Source organism: Hylobates moloch, unplaced genomic scaffold, assembly GCF_009828535.3.
Source record: "Hylobates moloch isolate HMO894 unplaced genomic scaffold, HMol_V3 SCAFFOLD_9, whole genome shotgun sequence".
Taxonomy (NCBI): Eukaryota; Metazoa; Chordata; class Mammalia; order Primates; family Hylobatidae; genus Hylobates; species Hylobates moloch.
The window spans coordinates 32,120,995-32,147,255 of NW_026652284.1; the positions used below are offsets into that span (position 1 = coordinate 32,120,995).

General features: G+C 36.8%; 1 protein-coding gene across 1 annotated transcript in view; it reads right to left on the reverse strand.

Annotated features, from left to right (window-relative positions):
* PREX2 (phosphatidylinositol-3,4,5-trisphosphate dependent Rac exchange factor 2) overlaps nucleotides 1-26,261 on the reverse strand; it is a 278,754-nt gene that overhangs the window by 40,610 nt on the left and 211,883 nt on the right. The window contains exons 36-37 of the mRNA XM_032759608.2: nucleotides 4,518-4,584; nucleotides 3,736-3,926 (exon numbers count right to left, since the gene is read on the reverse strand). Coding sequence (XP_032615499.1) covers nucleotides 3,736-3,926; nucleotides 4,518-4,584 — 258 coding nt within the window. The remainder of the gene's footprint in view (nucleotides 1-3,735; nucleotides 3,927-4,517; nucleotides 4,585-26,261) is intronic.

Here is a 26,261-nt window from a genome sequence, read left to right on the forward strand (position 1 = left end):
TATATTAATTAAAAGGCAAAAATCTGATCAACTCAAAAAAGTCCAGCCTATTCCTCTGCCACTATTTAATAGCAATGATGACATTAAATGTAAGCGAATGGTTGAACAGAGTACAGACAAGAAAGTCCATCAGGAGACTTGTCATTCACACACAAGAGTACTCTAGAAAAGATAATTTACTAAAAACAAAACCAGGCTAAATGCTTTGGGAAGATTTTAATAATTCATCCTGAATTCTATTCCTACTAATCTCAGATTCACTGTTGTATGTAGCTCTGCCATCTGATTCAGATGGCATTAAAACATCTAGATATTAATGCTAATTAAACCTGCCTTTTTCATTCTGAAAAACCACATTCTTCCCTTTAATATCAAATACACGCAATATAATTCAATAGTTTTAAAAAACATTTTAGGTCCTCTTTCTGTCCAGTGAAATCAGAAAAGGCAGGAAATTGACTATCTAATGTAGATACCATATTGTTGACTTTTTTCATCTTGATTTTAAAAGTAAATGATAAAAATGGCTTGTGTAATATTTATTCTGATTCACGCTGTGAATTTCTCCCCTCTGTCAGAACCTGAGGGTAAACCTCCGTGTTTAGTGTTGCGTGCAGGTGTGGATCTGGCTTGGGTTCCTCTCTAGCTGTCTAAATTAGAATTACTAAAGGACTATTTTAGGAACAGCCTTCTGTGGGGTTTTGGATCCTAATATAAATTAACACATATCTTATCATCATGAAAAATCTAAGCATAGCCTTCACTGAAAAATTAAAGACTATTTTACATTCCCCATTTTATTCTGCAGAATGGAAAAATAAAACTATACAATTCTCCAATAGTTTTGACCTTAAATTCAGCCCCTGTTATGGGGCATTGGTGCCTACAGCTTGGTAAATGTCTCGTGAAGTGAATTAACTAAAGCTATATTTATTTTGAATTGTAGAAATCAAGAAAGTAAAAGTATTTTAAAATGTCAATGTCCCTTGTGATTCTAACACACTAATCAATGCATATAGTAAGTAACAGCTGTGGAACATCAATCTATTTCTCTTATACAATACCAGTCTAATTCTAAAATTGCTTGTGAAACATCTGAGAGAATAATTTGGACAACTTAGTCATGGTCTCTAGGGTTAAATGGCAGATTTAACTGAATTACCTTTCAGTAAATTAATGTGGAGTTAAGAGTAGGTGCTTATAGTTTCAAAGTCTGAAGGACCCCCTTGGTTCCAGTGTATCCAGACCTCTGATAACTATGATCTTGTACCAGGGTAAGAGAAGAGCACAAATACTCCAGGCAATGACGCTTTGTTGAGGCCACAATGGACTCCTTGTTGTTGCTTGAACACACTGGGCACTTTCCCACTTGAGGACACTCAAGCTGCTGGTCCCTATGGTCTCAATGCTCTTTCTCTGAGATATCTGCATGACCCACTCCTTCATTTTTTTTTTTTTTTTTTTTGAGACACAGTCTCACTCTGTTGCCCAGGCTGGAGTGCAGTGACATGATCTCCGCTCACTGCAATCTCTGCCTCCTGGATTCAAGCGATTCTCCTGCCTCAGCCTCCTGAGTAGCTGGGACTACAGGCACTTGCCACAATGCCCGGCTAATTTTTGTATTTTTTTTTTCAGTAGAGATGGGGTTTCACCATGTTGATGAGTTTGCTCTCGAACTCCTGACCTCAAGTGATCCACCCACCTGAGCCTCCCAAAGTGCCAGGATTATAGGCGTGAGCCACTGCACCCGGCCACTCCTTCATTTTATACCAGTATCTTATGAAATCCCCCATCACAAATCTCCCCATCTGATTCAGGTTGGCATTAAAATATCTAGATATTAACGCTAATTCAATCTGCCTATCTTTTCCCTACCCTATCTTCCTTTATTCCTTTGAATTCTGTTCTTTTTTGGATTTATTCCACCTGCCACATTACATATTTATTTGTTTACTTTATCAACCATTTCCTCCCAATGCAGTACATACTATATGAAAGTCGGGACTTTATTTTCTCAGTGCTGTATCCCCAGCAACTAAAACAGTACTGGCACATGATTGGTGCTCAATGCATATTTACTGAATGAATGAATGAATAATGAATGAATGAATAGAACAGACCATATGAACATAAGTTTATCAGAAGGAAGATATTATTTCTTTGCTACCAAAAAAACTTTCCAAGCTTTGATCCATTCAGATACAGATATTTTCAATTAAGCTTTTAATAAGCTTGCAATAGAGAGCAAAGTTCACAGCAATGAAAATTAAAGTGAAAAATTCTGCATATTTTGCCAACCACAAAAAGTTAATGTTCTTTTAAGAGAAATACTCTTGCCATTTTTCATAAGCACATTCATGCTGCATAGGGCCTGAAAACTAGAATGTGGCCATCTCAAGTCAAAATGGAGTTTCCCAGATGGAGAGGCTGCTGCCTTCAATGACCTTTCTTTCCTTTCTGCCCCTATAACTTGATCCATGAAAACCCAATTCAAACATCACTTTCTCCATGAAGAGTTCCCATATCTAACCATCTCACAATCTATCCTCCCTCTGAATCCTACTCTTTAGCTGTAACTTTCCTAGGCTATTTATGTTTTCTTGTTCTTGAGTTGTGTGTGTTGTATGTGTGTGTACTTTTATCATTATGTTATTTTTGTTAATATTTTTGAAATTTTTTTTGCTTGCTCTTCATGCTTTATGTCTCTGACATGAACACTTTATGATATTACACAGCCAATAGCACTGACTGCAATCCTTTGCATGGATTCAGTGCCAAGTAAGTTTGAATAAATAAGTAAACACCATCCTCAAAATCAAACCGACCTAATGTAGGTGACGGGTCGATGGGTGCAGCAAACCACCATGGCACATGTATACCTATGTAACAAAACTGCATGTTCTGCGCATGTACCCCAGAACTTAAAGTATGATAAAAATAAATAAATAGAAGAAGAGACTGTCTCATGACAGACTAGCTCCCTACTGAGATTAAAACAAGGACTAAAATTCTGTCCTATTATTTCCATTTACTTGATTCTATTTCCTTGTGGCAATGGAGAGGCGACAGCATATGATTATGAAGAGGGACTTGACTCAGGGATTCCCACTCGCACTTTGAATTTAAGTCTGATGTATCTGTAGGAATTTATATGCCTATCTTGGCTGCCCAAGACAGACCACAGTTGCCTAAGATAAACCACCTGAAAAGAACCCATCAAATATTTCCCCTTACATTTTCTGGAATAGCATATTGTGTGAGCTCCTGGACCATAATTTTACCAGTAGTTAGTAAGCAGTTGCAACTCCAAGCAGCATCTAGCTCACAACACTTGGGTTGTAAGGATTGGAACCACTGAATAGTGGAATGTCTATCAAAGGCAGCGAGAAAACCAGTTTTGTTGAGCGAGTTGAGTCAGTTGCTACTAAACAAATTTCTCTAGTGAATAAAATGAATGCACATTTATACCTAAAACGCAAGTATGTTAATATAAATGCAACTATGATAAGATTTTGGGTCACAATGATATAAACGTGGGATTGCCTTCATGTGTATGACTAAACAGTCACTGAAAATACAAGAATTAAAACCAGAAAACGTCCAAAATCTTATTCCAAATACACCTGAGTCTTCGAATGTTTCCAGTTTTAATTTTGTGAAGCCAAAATGTAAACAAAAACCATCAAATAAAGTGTGATCTAACGAAGAGGCAAGCAAGGCAGGAGGGTCACATACCGATGCACACCGCTGCTGCACATGATGACGTGGCAGGCGCCTAGCCTGTTGCACAGCTCCGAGGAAACTGACAGCAGTCCAACCCCAGAGGCACTGCAAGCTGTGTTTGCACAGGCAGCTGTGCGCTTGGATCTGATAAACGAGGCTACCAGTCGGTAAAGTTCATCCAAAGCGTTGAGTGGCCTCATTAGCTGCAGAAAAAAAGTGATGAACGTCAAGTTCAACATGTTTAGTAAAATCCTTTCAGATGGGTTAAAATTCACAGTTGGCATAGCTGTTAAAGAATAGTCTAAAATATTATTTCGTTTTGGTGGTAACGGAATTAGAGACTACAAACATTTATAATTACTCATATGTCTCTGACATGAACACTTTATGATATTCACAGCCAATAGCACTAACTGCAATCCTTTGAATGGATTCAGTGCCAAGTAAATTTGAATAAATAAGTAAACACCATCCTCAAAATCAAACTGACCTAATGTAGGTGACGGGTTGATGGATGCAGCAAACCACCATGGCACATGCATACCTATGTAACAAAACTGCATGTTCTGCGCATGTACCCCAGAACTTAAAGTATGATAAAAATAAATAAGTGAATAAATAAATAAATAAATAAACAAATAAAATAAATAGAAGAGACTCTCTCATGACAGACTAGCTCTCTACTTAGATTAAAACTACTTAGATTAATTTTTCTGCAGAACAACAGCAGAAAAATTAAATAAGGGAGATATTTAAATTAAAAAGCACCAATAAATATAATCATCTGTTTTTACCTTATCTACATAGGCAGCTTTGGATGTGGAGTTTGGTGGTGAATTTGACTTGTCCAGGTAGAATGCCCTGGAAGAATCCAAGAAATAAATTATCATTTGTTGTTAGGAAAAGACATAATATGCATGAAGATGTTCAAGAATCACTGACTTCCTTTTAAAAACAAGTGAATAAACAAAAGCGTTGAACATTAGAAGGTTGGGGTTGCACAAATGTCAATAGGTTTCCATTTTAAAAAGATGGTTAAAATTACCACCGGGTCGGCCGGGCGCGGTGGCTCACGCTTGTAATCCCAGCACTTTGGGAGGCCGAGGCGGGCGGATCACGAGGTCAGGAGATCGAGACCACGGTGAAACCCCGTCTCTACTAAAAATACAAAAAAATTAGCCGGGCGTGGTGGCGGGCGCCTGTAGTCCCAGCTACTCGGAGAGGCTGAGGCAGGAGAATGGCGTGAACCTGGGAGGCAGAGCTTGCAGTGAGCCGAGATTGCGCCACTGCACTCCAGCCTGGGCGACAGAGTGAGACTCTGTCTCAAAAAAAAAAAAAAAAAAAAAATTACCACCGGGTCTATTACAAATTGTGTGGTCTTGGAGAGATCACTTGTCTATGCTGAGTTTTCTCATTTGTAATTTGAGGAAAGCATTAGCTTCTACTTCATAAGACTGCCAAGATTAAATGAGTTAATGCAGATAAAATACGTAGAACAGTGCATAGCACAGAATAAGTGCTTATTAATATTTATAATGATCAATATTATTAAAAAGTTGAAGAAATACATTTTTGTGACTATTGAAGAACATTATCCAATTTTCATTTATTGTGAGAAAGATTATGAAACGAATGCTCATAAAAACCTAACTTTAAACAGAACACTGAGGCGATTCTTTCCAGCAACAAGTTATGCTCCAATTAGAAGTGAAACTCTCTCTGAGGGTTCAATGGCTCTTTTTTATTACCAGGATACAATATGGTAATGACTATTTCAACACACGAAGTGGAATCCTAGTGGCCTAATACACTTTGTGCAAAAAACAAAGGACACACTGGCAAAGGATATGATCTCATTCTATTTTATGGCTGTATAGTATTCCATGCCATTTTGTGTATTAAAATAGCCATTTTAATATGCAAAGTGGAATCCTAGTGGCCTGCAATAATTACAGCAATTTCCAAATAATTATCGCTGTGTTTGCTTTGCTTGTGGCTCAATACTAAACAGAAATTTTAAGGGAATCATCTATGAAGATAAAATAGTTACATTTTATTTGACCTAGTATCTATTTTTTTTAGTGATGGTAAAATGTATACAGTGTAACACAAAATTTAGCATTTTAACCATTCTTTTAATTTAGTTTATTTTAGATTCAGAGGGTATACATACATGTTTTTTACATGGATATATTACATAATGGTGGGATTTGGGCTTCTACTGTACCCATCACTCAAATAGTGACCATTGTACCCAATAGGTAAGTTTTCAACCCTCATCCCCTTCCCAACCTCTCCACAAGAAGGGGGTTATGAAAAGTGTCTATTGCTTTTCAACCCTCAGTGCCTATTGCTTCCATCTCTGTGTAAGTGGGAACATATGGTATTAAATTTTCTATTTCTGAGTTATTTCACTTAGGATAATGCCTCCAGCTCCATCCATGTTGCTACAAGGGACTTAATCTCATTGTTTTTTATAGCTGCATATTATGCCGTTTTGAACATTCTCAAGCATACAGTTCAATGGCATTAAATACATTCAAATTGACCATCTAGTATCTATTTTTGATGAAGTGACAAACTTCACATTTCTAGAATGTGACATTTTAATGTTGGTGGAACAAAGTAAGTCCCATGATATTAGAGTGAGTTGTCATATTAGATATTCAAATAAAAGCTGATTATATTGTTGTTTCAGAGCATCTGTAGGACTTCAAAGTGTTGGTAAATTATTATCAAATTCACAGTATAATTGGGCAAAATCAGTGAGGGACAACGCTATACCCTGCGTGGGTTTTTTGAGTCCCACTGAACATATGTGTTCACACCCACACAGAGTGATATTCCCATTACTAGCAATAGTGTTTTGTCTTTTTAAAATAAAGTAACATGGATTAGTCAAGCATTACACTTTAAATTACGAATGCTTTAGCTCTAAAGACTAACTTCCAAAATGACAATTATGCTCATCCTTATTGAGAAGCAGTTCCTTCTTGTCTAAAATGTATATTGAACCCTCCTCAAAAAGTTTTGTAAACAACTCAGCATCCAAGATTGGCTGTTACTCTTTATAACTCTCTTTGCATTCCTAAGAGATTTCCAGGTACCATCTGCAGTTCCCTCAGCCTAAGCACATAACACTGATGGGAGTGTGGGGGCTACAGCAACCCCAGGCAGCAACCCACCAGACTGGGTCACGGTGACATGAGCCACTGCAAAGTGGAACATCCATCAAGTGCCATGAAATACTGTTCTATCTAGCTGAGTGAATTAGTGTCTATTAAAAGCACTAGATTGAGAGCAAAATAAAAGACTGAGGGATTATTTCCATGATGAATATCAAAGGTCTCATTTGAGACATCATTTTAAAATTTTCAAGATTTTCCCAAGTATCTGAAAGAGATATAATCCGAGAGGAGTGCTGTCATCATAAAAGGAAATGAACTTGAACTGTGTGAGGTACATGCAATGGGGCAGGAGCTGGGGCAGAGTGAAAGAGCAAGTTAGGCCAGAAAGGTAGACCCCAGGACCTTACAGGCCCTGATAAGGTTTTACCCTAAGCAAGCTGGGAGCCATAGAGGTAAGTGGCCACGGAACTTGCCTCATTGCCAGAAGACTGGATGTTTTAAATATTATTCCTATGTCCAACAATTCATGTTCTACTGAAAGGTCTGTGTGTCCTTTCATTTCACTTGTACAGGTACTTATGTAGGATTAAACCGTGAAAACCCACTTATGCACCATGCCTTAACAAGTCTGAGCATTTTGCTCTTTTGCTTCACCTTTTAAATAAATAAAATATTACAGATACAGTGGAAGCCTCCTGTTCACCTATTCTTATTTCATTTCTGCCACTAAAATGTAAACTCCCCACTAGAATGCAAATCCTCTAGTAGCTACGGATTTTATTTATTTTTATTCACTTTTGCATCTCTAGCACCTGTAATAGTATGTGGAACATAGTATGATCTTAATAAATATTTGTAAATAAATAATAATTTGACATTTTTGTTTCTTTATGGATGGCTGGTATGGTTTGACTGTGTCCCCACCCAAATCTCACTGAATTGTTATAATCCTCACGTGTCAAGGGTGGGGCCAGATGGAGACAATTGAATCATGGGGGTTGTTTTCCCCCATACTGTTCTCCTGGTAGTGAGTAAGTCTCACAAGATCTGATGGTTTTGTATATGAGAGTTCCCCTGCACAAGCTCTCTTGCCTGCCTCCATGTAAGATGTGACTTTGCTCTTCATTTGCCTTCAGCCATGATTGTGAGGCCTCCCCAGCCACGTGGAACTATGAGTCCATTAAATCTTTTTCCTTTATAAATTACCCAGTCTCAAGTATGTCTTTATTAGCAACATGAGAACAGACTAATACAATGGCATTCCTTTAGGCATCCAAAATAGACTTTGCAAGGCTGTTTCAATCTATTAAATCTTCTGGGGGAAAATTCATTTTAACGGTCCATTTTGTTGGCTGTCTTTCTTACTGCTAGGTTTCCTCATGTGCTTTGGAATTATGTTTTGTAAGTTCGTTTGAAGTGGGATGGTTTTTAAATTATTTTTATTTAGTTTTTTTGATATAGCTCCAACTTCTCTCTCTCTCTCATCATCCTTCTCTTAAAAATGGTTTTGTGCCCAGGATCACACATTTGTAAGCAGTTGTATATGTGATCTACGACATTGTTGTGACATCTGGATTACCACCAGTCATGTCCCTGAACTAGTGAGTGATTTGGTTGAGTTTGGTTCAGTAGTTTAGGGCCATGCCTAAAACAACTTCCTCTTCCCATCTTAAACACCAAGCATCACAAAAGCTAGTCTCAAGCAACAGTGATCAGCAGATTTTTCATACTTTCATACTTCATTCAGAAGTGGAGTCCTCTACTACCTGGTTTCAAATGGTGAGGCTAGCTCTGGATTTCCACCTAGTGTACAATAACGTTCATGTCCCATTGCCCTGCACACGCTGTGCCAGACCCTCTGTCCACCTCCAGAGTCCAGCAGGCCAGAGGCCTCAGCGTAGCCCACAACTCATCACTTGCATTTCATTTCCATTCTTGGGCCACAGAGATAACAAACTGTTTTTGAGTCCAGCTGTGATTTTTGCATTTTTGATCCTCATATTTTATCTAGCATTTGTTACATGCTTGGAACAGAGGCGGCATCTCAAAGCTGGAACCCCCAGAAGTACCTTGATCAGATGTCCTCATGCCTTTTCTCAAGTAAACTTGGTAGAAAAAGCAATGCGGTAAAAAATAGTATACAAGTCACAGTCAAATTATTTAGCCTGTCATAGTGTCCGTTTTCTTATTTTCAAAATGGATATTAGAATTGTCTGGCATAGCATAATGCTGAAGATTAAATTAATGCACATGAAATGATCATTAGTGTGATAAGCATATAGGACTCATTCAATAGACAATAATAACTATAACTGAAGTACACACAGTGGGAAGTATCATTGGACAATTTTTAGCCATGATAAGGCATAATGTTAAGGCCAAAGCCCTCCTGCTTTCTGTGGAGGTAATCTAAAATATTTTATGACACATGTTAAGAAATAAAAATTAAGTTAGATATTTGGAATCTACATAATTTCATGATCAGTGTGCAAGCAGAATTTAGGCCTAAAAAGAAAAGAATGTTTTTCAGGGTAAAGGAAAGAAGACTGTCATTTAAACGGCTTAACTAGGTGCAGCTCTTCTAAATCTTGAATTATCTGGGAAGAAAACTATTCTGTAAAAGCAGCCCATAGCTCATCAGTACCACCTAAGGGAAGCATTGCTACAGAAACAGCTGGTTGCATGGAGCACTCTCTTCTTTCTGAAAAAGATGTTCCTTAAAAAAAAATAAATAAATAAAAGTTGTCGTTGATTCAGTCAGTTAAGAGCTGTTTAGATCATATTGATCTGATTCTGCTACATTCACTTAAATTGACTTGATAGAGGTCTTCAACTATTCAATGGTGCAAATGTTTAAAGGAAAAAAATAAGTTACAGAAATAACTTTTAAAGGTTTAAAATGTAGCCCACATCAAGTGAAACTTTATTTAGCAACAATCTGCCTTTTAAAAACTGCTATAGGCTGGGCACAGTGGCTCACACCTGTAATCCCAGCACTTTGGGAGGCTGAGGTGGGTGGATCACGAGGTCAGGAGTTTGAAACCAACCTGACCAACATGGTGAAACCCTGTCTCTATTAAAAATAGGAAAATTAGCTAGGCGTGGTTGCGAGTGCCTGTAATCCCAGCTACTCAGGAGGCTGAGGCAGGAGAATTGCTTGAACCCAGGAGGCAGAGGTTGCAGCGAGCTGAGATCACACCATTGCACTCCAGCCTGGGCAACAGAGCAAGACTCCATCTAAAACAAAACAAAACAAAACAAAACAAAACAAAACAAAACTGCTATATAGCAGAACTAAGATAGAAAAACATCCAATATTTATTAAGCTTTTTTTACACATTTTTTTAAACATTTAAAATACTCTTAAAAGACAAACGTTTACTGCAAATTTAAAATTAGATATATTGGCTCATCCAGACTTGTGCTAGTAGTTAAGATTTGTTAACCCATGATAACGGAAAGCAACAAAATATTATAAAGCATATCTATGCACGGATGAAGTCCAGAGAAATAACCAGAAAATAAAGCCACTTTGATGCTCCTATGTAATATAAATAGCCAATAATTTTTTAATTCAATTATTTTTTAAAATAAGAATTTATACTTGAGGCTACAACTAATGTCAGGTATTCCTCATCAGAAAAAATTGTTCAGATATTTTACCAATCATAATGTTTACAGGTATCTGTAGAACTTCAGTATCTTTCAGAATTTGACAAACTGTGGACAGGACATAAATTTCCAAAGCACTTTCCTTAATTAAAAAAGTCTTGCAATGCTCCTTAATCAAATTTTATGGGAAAAGTTAATGGCAAAATTTGATGAATGCCAAAATTAACCATATTTTATTATGCTTTTGAGGTTAGTAAGAATGACATCATGGTCCTTTGTCTGAGTATAGAAAATCTTATTAAGACATTTTGAAAGTATGGCTACTATTTTATATGGGCTGCAGAGTACGTTTCCTTTCATGCTGGCATACAGCAGGCCCCATTGTCATAACTTCGTCGGTTAACTCTGCCATGTAAAATAAATATATTATGACACTATTTCTTTCATTTAGTCCCTATAGGGTAAAATACCAATGAGAGAGGTGGTAAAATGTAAGTTATAGTAAGCAGTGGTATAAATATATCCAGTCAAAAACCTACAATGAAACAAATTTTGGCATTTATTGCATACCATCTAATCAAGAAGACAAATACACAGGTATTTATAATGCAGGGCAGGGAAGTGATAGGTGAAATTAAAGGTATAAAGAGTCATTGGGTGTATAGAAGGAAGGCCACATAAGAATACGGCATAGGAGTTAGACTTTGATGCATGGGTAGAATTCTGACAGGTCAAACTGGGAAAGCTGTATTTCAAGTGGAAGCAATGCCCTAAACAACAGAGCAGGTACAGAATGAGTGGAGCCAATGTGACTTAAGACTGGGTTCATGTAAGGTGGAGAGAGAGAGAAGGCTGGCTAAGTAGGCTGAATCCACATTATAAGGAAATTAAATATCAAACCAAAGATTTGTAGTTAACTTGGTAAGCAGTGAAGAAGCACTACAAAATTAACACTTAGCTATCAGCAGAAAAAGGAAAAACAAAAGGATGAACGAGAGGAAACACATGACTCATCAAATATGAAAATTTAGAGAACTGAATGCCGCAAGAGACCCTAAAAAGGAAAGAATCATTCAGCATTCAAAACAAGACTGTGGTGATATAAATAGGGAATTGATGTTTGCCATGAGACAGAGTAAAGGAGTCTGAGGAACGCTGAGATTGGTTTAGACAGTTATGTAAGTTAACATACTAATTTAAGAATTAGGAAAGTGCTTTATCAAATGGGTAAGTAATGAGAATCCTAGCTCAATGGGGTTAAGCTGGTGCTCCAGGGATGTTCACTTTTTCACACAAGGAAAGACAATGCAATTGCCTTATTTTAAATATTTAAACCAATTTATTTTGTCATAGGAGATATACAGAGATTAAATCAATGACAAAAATGGCATTCTTCTCATCTGGCAAACTTTTTCCCCCCTTTTCTGGGCATGGTGGAGAATATCCAATTCTTAAGAGAGATGATTAAGGCCTAAGAGCCTCGTGCTTTGTAAATAAGGAGGAACTACACTATTCAGCCCAGATTTCTGCTATACTCTTGCTTCTTCTCTAGATCATTGCTTATGAGATATTCATAATCATTTACAGAAAGTTCTTGCTTGGTCAGACAGATATATACTTCTCCTGATATTGCTTCCTATCCCAAAATATTCTGAACTGTATTAGGTTGCTTTTATGCATTTTACAAGTATTTTGGATTTGATCAAGCACTCTGCATTTCAGAAAAGAATGGTAACAGTGTTTAATCAATTACAGATATCACTTATAGACATAATTAGATATGTCATTATTATAATGGTACAGCAGTTGACTACAGGTGTGACTGGGTATCTCTATGACTTTCACTGTTAAACTGAATTTGACTACTACAGCACCTAACTTAGGAAAATATAAATCTATAAAAAAATCTCATGAAGAGACACTGATCTCTTGTATAAATGAAAATCACCAGACAGGTTCAACCTGTGGCCACATGTGGTTAAAGAATACACGATGATGAGTGGGAAGGTGGGAGAATATTAATTTGCACCTCTATCCCACCTACCTTCCCTGTGCCCATAAGCATCAGCATTGACTTCTCTGGAATGCATTTTACTTAAAGTTACGTGAAGAGAAATTCTGAATAATGAGATAATCTTCTATTTGCCTGAATGTCTTTTGGCCTGTCAAAAATGGAGCACCTAAGGTCACAGTTGTCATTGAACTGCCTATTACCAATCAACAGCTTCATTTCTACTTGAGTGTTTAAAAAACCTGCTAGAATATTAACAAGACAAGACAATAAATGTGACTACAGAAAGTAAGACTTTACCATATTTTTTAAAAAAGCATTTCCCTGACTTCTTTTATACCCTGAAAATGTAATGATGTTGTGAGAGGCAGTGGAGACACACCTCTCTACTCTTCACTGCTGTCAATACTGTCACTCTTCTCCTTTTTGAGAAGCCTCCATTAGTGACCTGACTAGGTTGAAATCCTATTCTCTGCTTTCCAAATGCTCCATCACTCCACTTTGATTTTTGCTCTCTCTTTTATGATTCTGCTAAGGTGACATTCCTTCTCCTGCTCCTGCGATATGTACATATCACTGTGGATACCACCTACTGTTAAAATACTGCATATACACATATTTTCCAATGGCAACACCATGTCCTGCCATTAGGGAATATTATCTCCATGGAAATGGACAGGAAAAGAAGCAAATCCTTTCGAAACATCTCATTATACCTAGGAAAAACATATTAAAGTCAAGCCAATTATTTCAAAATAATTCTATTTAATTTGATAACTGTGTTTCAAGACAATTCTGCATTTTCATACCAAAGAATAACTTTTTAGGTTTAAAATCATAAAATTCTTACAATGACACTATGAATAGCAAGTTCATGGGTTGGTTCTTTTTCCACCACGTCCTTTCTCTGTATACCCTATTTAACTCCAATCTATCTTTAAAAATACCTTTGTAAAGCATAAATATAATCATTTCATTGCCTTGCTTTAATATCATTTAAATTTCTCCAGCGCCCAAAGCCTCACATTTTAGCCAAGCATTCAAGGGCCTTCCTAATTATTTACCAACAAACTTCCCATTCCGTCTCTCAACACTGTGCCTTGCCATGTCCTTACTCGATTTCCCCCAACACACCATCCACATGTAAGCTTTCCCACCTTTTTGCATATGGTTCTCTCCTGCCTGGAATTCCCTCTCACCTCCTTCTGCCTGGCAAAACTCTACTGATTCTTCAAAACTTAGCTTAAATGTGACATCTTGAGAACTTCTCCACTGAAACAAATTTATCCAGCTCTATTATACTGAGTTGCACTCATCCTGTTCCTTGTGCTAAATTATGCACTCTCAGTGGGCAGAGACCCATTTTTTAAATTTGTAATCCCATAATGTAAGGCAATGAGTGCCTGAAACATGGCATGTACCTAATACTTCTTAATGTAGTATTGAACTGAATCGAACTTTATTTCATGAGAGCTAGAAAGGGTTGAAGTTACTATACTTACACTATGAAACTATATATATATATATGTATATATATACACATATATATATAATCTAACAGAGGAAAATGTATTACAAAGTTTAATTTTAAAGACAGATTAAATCATTATGCACGTTTTTAAGAGGATTCTTTATATGCAAGAGGAATTATTCTTAAGCTTATGAATATTAGCTACAACTCCATTAACACTGAAACATAATACTTAAAGGAAAGTATTTAACAATCATCAGAACTTAAAATTAGAGAGTGAGTATGCTTACCAATCTGTCCTTCAGTGAGAGACAACTATGGTCAAGAGAAAAATATTCTCAGGGTCCCTTGCAAGTCACAAAATAAGTGTGATGACAATAGCACTGTTTTACCTATCAATTACTCTAGCAAGAAATGACACAGCAAAATTCTTGTTCAGTTCTAACTAAGAAAAGACTAAACATGGTTGCATGCTATTATACTGAGATTTTAAGTGCTTAACTCTTAGCTTATATACTTTTGCACTAGAATCTATGAGGCTGAGCTTTCCTTTATTTGGCAAAATTCAAGGTCCTTAAGTACAGTAAGTCACTCAACATTGCTTATTATTATTATTCATTCTTCCAGACTCATCTTTCATATCACCTCCTCAATCAAACTTTGTTTGTATCTTTCAAGTCAGTAGTTTTTCCCTATACCCCAGCACCTGGCACATCCCTTAACTTCAGTATCTGCTGCTTCCGTATCTGCTGTGCCTTAAGGATTTGTTTACATGTTTCTTTCCCCACTAAACCATAAGTGCCTTGAAAACAGAGACAATGTACAGTTTCTCTTTTATCCCATCACACAGCACCAGGTACACAGTGAGTGGCCAACATATTTTGGTTGAATAAATAAATGCATAATTAATTTCCAAAATTTATTGATGAATAATAGCTCCAAACGATTTCCAAGGACAATGTATCTTCTTTCAAGTAAGATTTCGTATCAAAAAATACTGAAAATTATCCATCATGGATGGTAGCTGTTGCTCAAGAAAAAAACCCGCCAAGCATGATAAATTTTCTCCATCACAAAACATACATCCCTTTTCACTATTTCTCTTATAAATTGTAGTTATAATAGGAAAAAGATAGCTGACTGAGAAAGACAAACCAGGTCTCTACCCTATTTTAAACTTCCAAAGTGCTTAATTCAAACCAGCTGAAGCAGTATGGAATTGTCACCATCTTCTAAGATATTAAGGCAGACAATTCAGGAATGAGTCTCATCTTATAAATAGCTATAGACATCTGCTACAGAGGGAAGGCCAGGAAAAATGGAATATGGCTAGAATTATAGATATACAGACATTAGAAAGATGTCACTAGCAGTATTTAGAGACATTGTGAATACAGCAAGAGAAATATATCAAATCATTGAAGCTTTCTCTTGATACCTGTTTGGTAACTTCACTCCTCAGATGAACAGACCGATCAAAGGTGAATCTTAAGGGAATAGTTGGAATTGAACATACTGTGCATGAGGACAGGGACTTTGTCATGTTTATCGCCATAAGCTCAATACCTAGGAAACCACCTGACAGAGAGCAGTTGCTCAGTAAATATTGTTAATGAATCAAAAGTAAATAATTTAAAGACAAAATGAAAATTAATAATGAATAACAAGGGACAATCTCATGCAATATTGAGTCTTCCCTGCAAGGAAATGCAAGCTTGATCAAGTTCATTCTAGTGAAGAAATAAATATTCATTCACTCCCTGCCCCTTTAGACACAGTCCAATAACTCCTCTCCTTTTCCATTCAAAATTTCTCCCGAAGAAGTCCAATCTGCTAATCCCACTTCCAAATCTTTAACCCACTCTCCTCAGCAGACTGTCATCCTACAAGAACCATTCCCTCTAAGGACGCCAATGACTGCATTGGCCCAATCCAGTGCATACTTTCTAGATACCATGTCCTGAATCTCTTCTTAAATGTAGCACTCACTCCTTCAAATTCTCTATTCCCTTGCCCTTTTGACTTTGCCCTGGCGCCTTGTTGGTGCTCACCTACTTTCCCTGCTTTACCTACTCTTGTCCTCTTCACTGCCTATCCCATAAGCATCTGTTTTCTTAGGTTCTGCTTGCCTCACTATTCGCACTTTGAAACTTTTCCCAGGCCATCTTGTTTTCCTCTCAGGGACCCAAATCTGTAAACTTGTAACTCTGAACTCCAGATTTGTGTATTCACTTATTTGTTCATAAACAAATGATTTGTAAATCAGGCAGTGCCAAGTGCTACGGATAAAAAGGTAAAAATAAGACAATATTCATCTGTAAAGAACCAATGGTGTGGTTTAGAAAAGAGGAAAATAAAGATAGAATTATAATCCAGTGCAGTGAGTGATCTACAAAGGTTTAGCAGAGTGCTGGAAAAACACCCCCCTAGGACAAGGACGTATTAGAGAGGCAAAGTGAGTGAAGAGGCTTTAAGACATAAGGAGAATCTTAAGGGTGAGAAAACGAATGTCTCATTTTGATCATAGAATTTATGTCTGGAAAGGTATTTAATTCCCTGAAAAGAGGGGGAGGTATGAGCAACAGAAATAGCAGTTGGGAGATTACTCAGCAGATATGAATAGTAGTTGAATGAAAGAAACAATTGATGAAAGAAGAAGACAGAGGAGGAGAAAATAGACAAAAGGTGGGAAGAGGAGAAATAGAATCTTATTTATCATTGATTCTGCCAGCAGTGAGGAGGTAAATGATGTGAAACTTGAGATTTTTTTTCACTTGTTCTTATTGTTGATAAACTACTGTAAAATCTGTCTAACCTTCCTGAAACCCTGTGGCACTCAACAATAGAAACATGAGAATAACAAAAAATACTAATCCCACATTATGAATTCTGGACATAAGAATGTGTTCTTAATACTTTCATTCAATTATTTCAACAAATATACTTTGATCATCTATTAAGGTACAAAGCAATATTCTGTAGAGCAGCAGACAAGAGACAAAGCTCCTTCCTGCAGGAAATATGCATCTAGTACTCAGGAGGCAGGGGCGTGTCCTTCTTTGCCTGGCAAGTGTTAGATGAACCCAACTTGTGCAGCCTTTCCTTTATGGGAAAACAGAAACTGCTAACACTGGCTCTTTCTGCACCTGCTTTTCTGCTATAAGGTGACCCCTTCCCCAGTGTTGTTTTCAATGACATTTTTTCACCTGGGCATAAAGCAAATTTGTTCTCCCTCTTTCAGAATCTGCTCTCAGCTCAATTTCCAATTTCCTTCCCTGTTTAAAGAACACACAGAGATATATAATAGGCCAAAGCTACATCTCTCAGCAGCATTAAAGAAAAATCCCAACCTACGTCCCCTAGCTTGGTGTCACTCAAAATACAGCTTGCAGGCTTCAACAAAGAAATTGTAAGTGAGAATTTAGAAATTCGATTTCTAAAAAAGTCTAAAATTGAATTTAAAAACTAGATTTGGTCAATGCAAACTGTGTAACAATTTATACTGCCCTGACATACAAACATTCAAAAGCCTTCGTGTTATTCACCAGAGTAGAGACTACAGCAACAAGTCACATGTGGTTGCACGATCATCATGCACAGTAGGGCCACATCACAAGAAGTAATGTTTGTTAATTATAAACCAAAAGTGTATAAAAACTAAAAAGAAACTTAAGTAGCCATCTTTATTTAAAATCTGTCATCTCTGCAATATTTTAATTTTTAATCAGACTTTTAAAAATGATAGTTTAACATTATTAACTAAATTAGAGAAATAAAATTGATGTTTTTATATGTAATTTATTGATTGCAAGACAACTTCACTGGGTTTTTATGGAGAAATTGCTTTGAAATCTCTTCCTTCCTTACTGTAAACATATCTCCATGAGATTGGTTTTATTCTACCAAGAGCGTTATTAAAGCAAACACAAAAGTTTAAATGTCAACTTTTCCCTGTAAACTATGTTGTCATTCCAACATGGATTAGATATATTACCAAGCAAGAAACTAGCTATTAGTTTCTCATATTAAAAACTTTAAATATTGGCATATGCAGTGTTTATTAAAATACATGGAAAGAGCTTCCACACAGCAAAAGAAATGATCATCAGAGCAAAGAGACAACCTACAGAATGGAAGAAAAATTTTGCAATCTATCCAACTGCCAAAGGTCTAATATCCAGAGTCTACAAATTTAAAAGAAAAAAAAACAAGCCACCCCATTTAAAAATGGGCAAAGGACATAAACAGATAGTTCTCAAAAGAAGACATACATACGGCCAACAAGCCTATGAAAAAAAGCTCAACATCACTGATCATTAGATAAATGCAAATCAAAACCACAACGAGATACCATCTCATACCAGTCAAAATGGCAATTAAAAAGTCAAAAAACAACAGATGCCGACGAGGTTGCACAGAAAAAGGAAACGCTTTTACACTGTTGGTGAGAGTGTAAATTAGTACAACCGTTGCAGAAGACAGTATGGCAATTCCTCAGATCTAGAGACAGAAATACCATTTGACCCAGCAATCCCATTACTGGGTATATACCCAAAGGTATTATAAAGATACATGCACATATATGTTCATTGCAGCACTATTCACAATAGCAAAGACATGGAATCAACTCGAATGTCCATCAGTGATAGACTGGATAAAGAAAATGTGGTATATATAAACCATGGAATACTATGCAGCCATAAAGAGGAATGAGATCGTGTCCTTTGCAGGGACATGGATGACGCTGGAAGCCATCAGCCTTAGCAAACTAATGCCAGAACAGAAAACCAAACACTGCATGTTCTCACTTATAAGTGGAAGCTAAATGCTGAGAACACATACAGCAAGGGGGTGGGGGGAACAACACACATTGTATGTGTTGTTGTATGGTGTTGTGGGAGGGAGAACAGTAGGAAGAATAGCTAATGGATCCTGGGCTTAATACCTAGGTGATGGGATGATCTGTACAGTAAACCACCATGGCACACATTTACCTGTGTAACAAACCTGCATATCCTGCACATGTATCCCAGAACTGAAAATAAAAGTTGAAGGAAAAAAAGAGTACATGGAAAGATGTTGAGTTTGGGGAATTACTATTTCATTCACAACTTTTTTTTAAGAGACAGGGCCTTACTGTGTCATTCAGGCTGGAGTGCAGTGATGCAATCATAGCTCACTATAACCTCAAACTCCTGGGCTAAGGTGATCCTCCCACCTCACCTACCTGAGTAGTTGGGACTATAGGCATGTGCCACCATGGGGCTAATTTTTTAAAAATTTTGTAGAGATGAGGGGTGAGGATCTCTCTATGTTGCCCAGGCAGGTCTCAAACTCCTGCCCTCAAGTGATCCTGTTGCCTTAGTCTCCCAAAGCTCTGGGATTACAGGTGTGAGCCACCACACCTGGCCACAACTTTTGTTTTTGATTACAAAATAACAGAAATGACTTAATAGCAATTCTTTATTAACTGCCTACAGAATCTGGTAGCATTCAAGGCATAGTAAAACAGACCTGACTGTGATACTTTTCAAATAACTTTCAGTTACACATTGCATAAAAAGTTCCTACTTCAAATACTCCTGTTGGAGGTACTTGCAGGCCTTTTGTATCATTGTTCTCAGCAGATCTGGGCAATTATCTTTTCTTTGAGCTAAATCCAGGACTGGAAGCACAGCTGAAGCTGTACATTCTTCTGGATAGTTTTGTTTTTTTTTTTTAACAATTGCCTCTATAATGTTTACTAGTGTGAAATCAAATGCGGTGTCTACATTATTCTCAGGAACATCTCTGCGTGCAAACAAGGCTCTTCCAGTTCCATTTTGCATAGCTGTTTCATGCAAGTTACTTCTATGTCTTTTCTACTCAGTGGGGCCTGTTGCCTCAACACCAAACACCCTGGAGAAACTCTTGATGTTAATTTTTTTCTCCGAGTAAGTTGCTCTGCAGAAAAACCCACAAAAGCCACCTTCCATGAAACCCATCTTCAGATACAAATCTCCGTGGTTAGCCATTCTATATGTTAAGCAAATACTGAGAATGATACATACCTCTTCTCAGCTAATGCTCGTGACAGTCTGTGAAGCATCGCTAGCCTGAATGGACAGATTAGAAAACAGGCTTGAAAATATTAATATCGAGCCTGTTGGGGGCAATTTCTTAATATTTTCAAGCTAGTCAATGGAAGGGTAGGGATTGGAATCCAAGTTTGGCCAACTCTCCATCTTCCAGTATATTAATGCATCAATTCCACATCATTAACTTTCTGTGTCTTCTCACTCACCCCACCGCAGAAATTTCATATTTACCCAAAACAAACTGAAAACTTTCTCCCTATAACCTAAATGTCATTTGGTCTATTAAGCATATTTCTATATTTTTTCTTACCTGGCTCAGAAGATATGCAATGAATGTCATATTAGATCTACTGAAAATACCTCTCCTTAAGACTAGAAAGGGATTTGTTCATCTGTCATCTCTCATTGTGTTTTCTGAATGCATCTAATTTTACATCTGAGTTCACTGATATCTCAAGTACATGAAGTTCAAAGTTTACAGAAACTGAAGCACATCCCAGACTTTTTTCAAATATTAATGTGTACACAATCTCCCAAGTTCTGGGATTATGAATTAATGTGTACACAATCTCACAAAGTTCTGGGATTTCCTTTACAATCATATGAAATATATTAGAAATGGAATAGAACTACAGGCTTTCAGTTCTGCTTGATTGAAATGTCTTAATATTTAAATAGACAAAAGAAAATATACTAAGTTCTGCTTTATTCTATTAAAACATTTTATATTTAAACATATATATTTATCATTATACAGTTGAAATTATATGTTACCATATATAATATGTACTATATATTTTGATACTTTTTTGGAATTTGATACAAAGAATATGGCTGGTAATGCATTTTGATGGCATTTAAAATTGATACAGATGAATCCTTCTTCCCTGACCATGTGAAATATTGCATGAGAAACATTCATTACGACAGCAGGAACACTTTAGTGGGCCTGATTCACAGTCTCACACCAGAAATACTTTCTTTTGTTTTCAAGTAACAATAAGACTCCAAATATTTCAGTTCCTTCTGCCTTTTTCTTCCACTCCGTCTCCATTTGTATCTACTTAGGGTTCTTATTATCACTTGCCTGAAATATTTTATGTTTCCTAACCATTATCTCTGGCTCATCTTCTCCCCAGCCCTAATTTGTCCTCAATGGTACCACAGGGTGCACAGTTGAATATGCATCCTCTCCGACCCCAGCCTGCCCCACTCAGAAGTCACAAGCCAGTCGCCTCACTTACAGGCTTCTGCTGAAATGTCTCGGCTGGCATCTGAGGTCCTCTGTGGCCAGCTCCTGCCCCCCAGTCCCCTAGCTTCACTTTCAGCCCCTTCCCACATATTATAGGCCCACGACGCCTTGGATTGTATTGTTTTCTCTCTCTGAAACAGCTTCTCCACTGCTCTCCACCTGGCCCACCAGTAGTCATCTGTCAGAACTGCCCCCAGTCCCCGGACTCCTCAGTGTTTCCTAAATGCTCCTGTTCTGTGCTCCTCGGGCATCCCAGGCATCCTGTTACACCAGCCATGGCATTCGGTAGAGCGTTTCAAAATAACCTGTTGGTTTCATTGACTCTTCCTTTTAAAATTCTTAAGAGCATATTGTCTGGTTCATCTCTGTATCCTCAGTGCTATGCACATTCCTGCGCTTGCATACAGGTGCACAACATTGTTAAGCCATAAAGAATAGTTCACAAAACAGAATGGAAGGAGCTAGGAAGACCCATCTGCTAAGTCATCATAATGTGAGTCAAGAACCTGCCTCTGTTTCTATCTTGTGTCCTGGTTTGGTTGCCCTGGCTTTTGAGCATTTACAAACATACAAACGTTTATTAATAATCATCTATTAGTAGCTGCTTTGTCAACAAGCAACAAACAACAACAACAAAAAAGACAAGGTGAAAGGAGAAACAGACACAAAAAGTATATAAAGCATAATGGGGTATAAGTGTTATAATAGAATCATGGAATAGGATTATTTTTAAAAGACTGATACACGGGAGTAGGAAGGCCTCAGTGGGGAAAGTGGTGGCAAATTTAGGGGCATGTGAGAAGAGATGGGTAGGAATTGGCCAAGGAAATTGAAATGGATGTCATTCTAACTAAAATTATGAAAAGCCAAGCCAAAAAGTGTTGATTCTTTTCCTAAATGACTGACAGAATTTCAGAAACTTGAATCTACATAACATAGAACTGTGCCCCTACTTGAAGTTTGGTGTGGGGGGGAGGTAGGGCGGCATTTAACCAGGCAGCTAATTTTATAAATCTAAAGCTCTATTCTTTACACAAATCATGAGTTTCAGTAAATCCATATTAATTTCTTCTAAGTTAAAATCATGGCTTTTCTATCAAAAGCTCTGGCTGCAAGCTAAATTTCCTGACTGGTGCAGGGATAAAGCTTTGAAAGTACAATTTTTAATCACTCATTCACCTGCGTGGTACATCCACAAAACAAAAGAAGTCTGAAATGTCAGCAAAAAGGAACTGAACAAAAGCAATAGGAAAAAAATCACTGAAGGAGCTTGACTAAGATGCCTTGAATATATTTTTAAGATGGATTGTCCTTGTGATCAGATAGAAAAGTCAGCAGAGTTAAAAATAAAAATCAATCTTGCTTCCATAAGCACTGACAATTTTTCCTCATTGAGTATATTTCCCTAACTATCTTTCTGGGGTATGCTTATTTTTCCTTTGACACTTCCAACTTTCATTTATTTCCAAAGGAAATTCAGAGCACAAATACTTTGATCTTCCCTTTGCTTTGGTGAAAACAATAGCTTGTATTAGCTTTGATACAGAAGAGGTTCTCTTCAAAGAATTCTTTTTGAAGATGATTTCATCTGCTTCTACTTGTCAGCCAGATAATCTTAAAAATATTATCATAATGAAGGACTTATCACAAAAATAAAAAACCCATAGGTAAACATTTCTAATCTCATTTGTTGCCCTTACCTAAAAATTGCATTAAAAATTTCTAACATGAAAGTAAAATAGATATTAGTTATAATTACAACTTCTTAAGGGCAAATAAATTAGTCTGAATTAAAATAAGAGTAAGTCCAGTCCAGGTAAGTTACATAATACTACATGCATAAATGTATGTGCAGTTATATCACATTCTCAGTAAAGCAGTGGTGGCAAGGTTTCATAGAATTATAGTATTTTTCAAATTAAGAAGATATATATTGCTTTCAAAGTGTCACTACAATTTCAACTTTATCTGATCTTGCCTCATGTGAAATTTATGAACCTTGGCTATGCTGATGAATTTTCTTGAGATGTCTCCAACAGAGTCGGCATCTGCACCCTTCAAATGGCCTGGAATTTTTTGGATATAAAACAAAGTAGGCTGGATACTGGAATAAATTCAATAAAATGATAATACCACAGAAAAGATGGCCAATGTGTTATGACTAATCTGGTTTCCAATTCAATTCAACTATTTTTATGGTACTAACTTTGTACCAAGCACAGTGAGGAACTAGGACATGGTTGCCTTCAATATGTATTGAGGAAGTCAGGCAAATAACCCGCAAGTCCAATTAAAACACATGAAATCACAGAGATTACTAGGTTTTAAAGGAGAGAGTGATTGATTAATTCCACCTGAAGCTATAACTAAAGGCATTCTGCAAGAAGATACATTTGAAATGGGTCCTAAATAATCACACTATTTGAGCAAATAGAAATGGAGCTGAAGCATGTCTTGGGTGAAGGCTGGGTTAAGAGGAGTTGAGGAAGAGCTGGATGCAAAGGAGGTAAAAGAAAACATGTTGATTCTGGTCACAAGTATGTTCCAGGTCCCTCTTCCTCTTGAATTCCAGCTTCCATAACTTTATAATTTCTCCTTTCCCCTTTAGGATTTTCCCTCCATGCTGTTCCCTCTGCTAGAAAATATCCCTTCTCCCCCAAATACTATAACCTTAACTCCTCTTTCAGATCTCAGATTAAAGGTCGGTTCCTCTAATTCATTCCTGAAACCTTCAACCATCACCACACCCCCAATGGCTTAAGATTGATTATCTTCTTGTACACACGCATAGCACTTTACACTTTGCCTACATAATTTGTCTCACATATTGCTATAAATTATTAGTTAAAATTTTGTTTAATATTTATCATAACCTACAGACAAATAAAATGTTCTTGGCAAGCACAATTTAACTCTTGTGAGGCTCTCGGGTGCGAAGTGCTGTCCTTGGTACTTGACAAGAGCACAGTATTTGTTGAATACATGCAAGTACCCGTAGTTCTTTAGTTTTACTTTGTGCAAGAATTTGGCATTTGAGTATAACATATTTTGTAAATGGTAGATTTTTCATAAATTTCATGTGTAGGAAAGACATCCACAAAACTTTCAAGCATTATAAACCAATTCAAATTCTTTGTAGATTTAGTTGTTTTCTCCTGCCAGGGGAGAATCACTTCTCAAATAAAACAAAACATACAACTATGACAACTCTGATTTCCGAGTCTGCACACAGAAATGAATTGAATATACACACTTGATTTACAGCTAGTCCTAAAGAAAGCAAAATATGAATGCATCTTAAGATATTAAAAAATGAAATTCTGCTAAAAGAGAGGAGAACAAAAATAAAACTGCTATAGAGGAGATAAATATGCATCTGGAATGTTTCTGGTTAATTTAAAAAGAAATCACATCACGTAATATCTCTAAAAGCTGTAGCTCTATAAATAAAAACAATTTAAGGACAAAGGCATTCTTTACATGCTAATTAATATTCTCTTTCTCCCTCTCTCTTTCTCTCTCTCTTGTTCTCGCTCTCAGATTTTAAGCTATACTCTTGTTGGTTTCAGGTAGTTTCCAAGATTCTTATGAATAGAACACAGAATTTTCTATTTCTATATACTGCTTGTTGTCAGACAAGGAATGTGACACAGAGCTGAGGGCTCAGCGAAGAAAGAGAAGGGAATGGGGAGATATGCCGACACCCAGAGACAGGGCATGGAAGCTGAAGTCCCACCGTCCCTTCACTTTCTCATGCTGTTTCTTGGCTGTACTTAAAGACATGAAATGGCAATAAGTCCACAGCATTCTTCATATTCATCCCATTTCAGGAGAGCATAGTTACTGATTTTTTTTTTTCCTGCAGAAGTAGTGAGAAGTGACACATTTCATAGATACACTATCATAAGAACAGTGAAAACATACTTCTGGCCAGACATTTCTCAGTTGAAAAAATTGTCCAAAATACATGGCTCTCAGATTAGTATTTCTGTAGCACATTTTGTTAACATGAATAAAATATCTATCTTCCTTCTACTTATTACATAAAATATATTTGGCTTTTAAAACTTTCTTTAAAGAAAATGTGTCATTCTTTATCGATGAAGGCACACCGTCAGAGAATATTTGCTTTGAAAAAGTTTCTTCTTTCCTTTCTGTAAAGATGATGAATTTACATTCAGATATGCCAAATCATAGCCCCCAAAATTCAGCATAAAGTTGTCACTTTCATGCAAAAATAATCTCAGTAACATATAACTTATTTCTCTTTTTGATTTTTATTTCATTTTACTATTTTATACTGAAAATAATATTCTAAATATAATAATCTAAACCCTTCAAACTTGAAAGGAATACTTTGACACAAAGAACACTGTTCACATTAACATTTTATCTGTAAATGTAAGTGCAGTTGTGCTTTTACCACGCATTGATGCTTCCTGCCAATAAGCAGAATACATTAAAATGAATGGGTTTGGTAAAGATATATTATCTTTAAGTGGGGCAGGGAAAAATGAGGCTGATAGGGATGACAGCTCATGGCCAGAGAGACTAAAAAGGAAAGACTTAGGTAAGAGAGAATAGAGAGAACAAAACAGGATGAGAATGGTGAATGGAGGGGATAAAAATGCCCCATCCCCTGAATTTCTTTGTCAGAATTCCAGAGTTAAACACTTTACATGCTCTTACTCTTTAATAAATAGAAAGAAATCAATCAACTGACTTGGCCCAGGAGGAGGTTATATTGTGGAAACAGCTGTTAAGCATTTCTGCTAGCTCAGTTTATTCACTGGGGGCAAAAAGTAAACCAGGTTTTCTCCAGGCAACTAGGATTTAGGCTATAATACATGTGGCAAAGGCTCTCCAGGTGCCTGTCTTTGTTCTATTTCCACAAGAGACTGGGGGAAAATAGTCAGGCCAGCCATGTGGCCTTGGCCGGCTTCACTACTACCTTGTGCCAACTTTAACTATTTTTATGACTACTGAT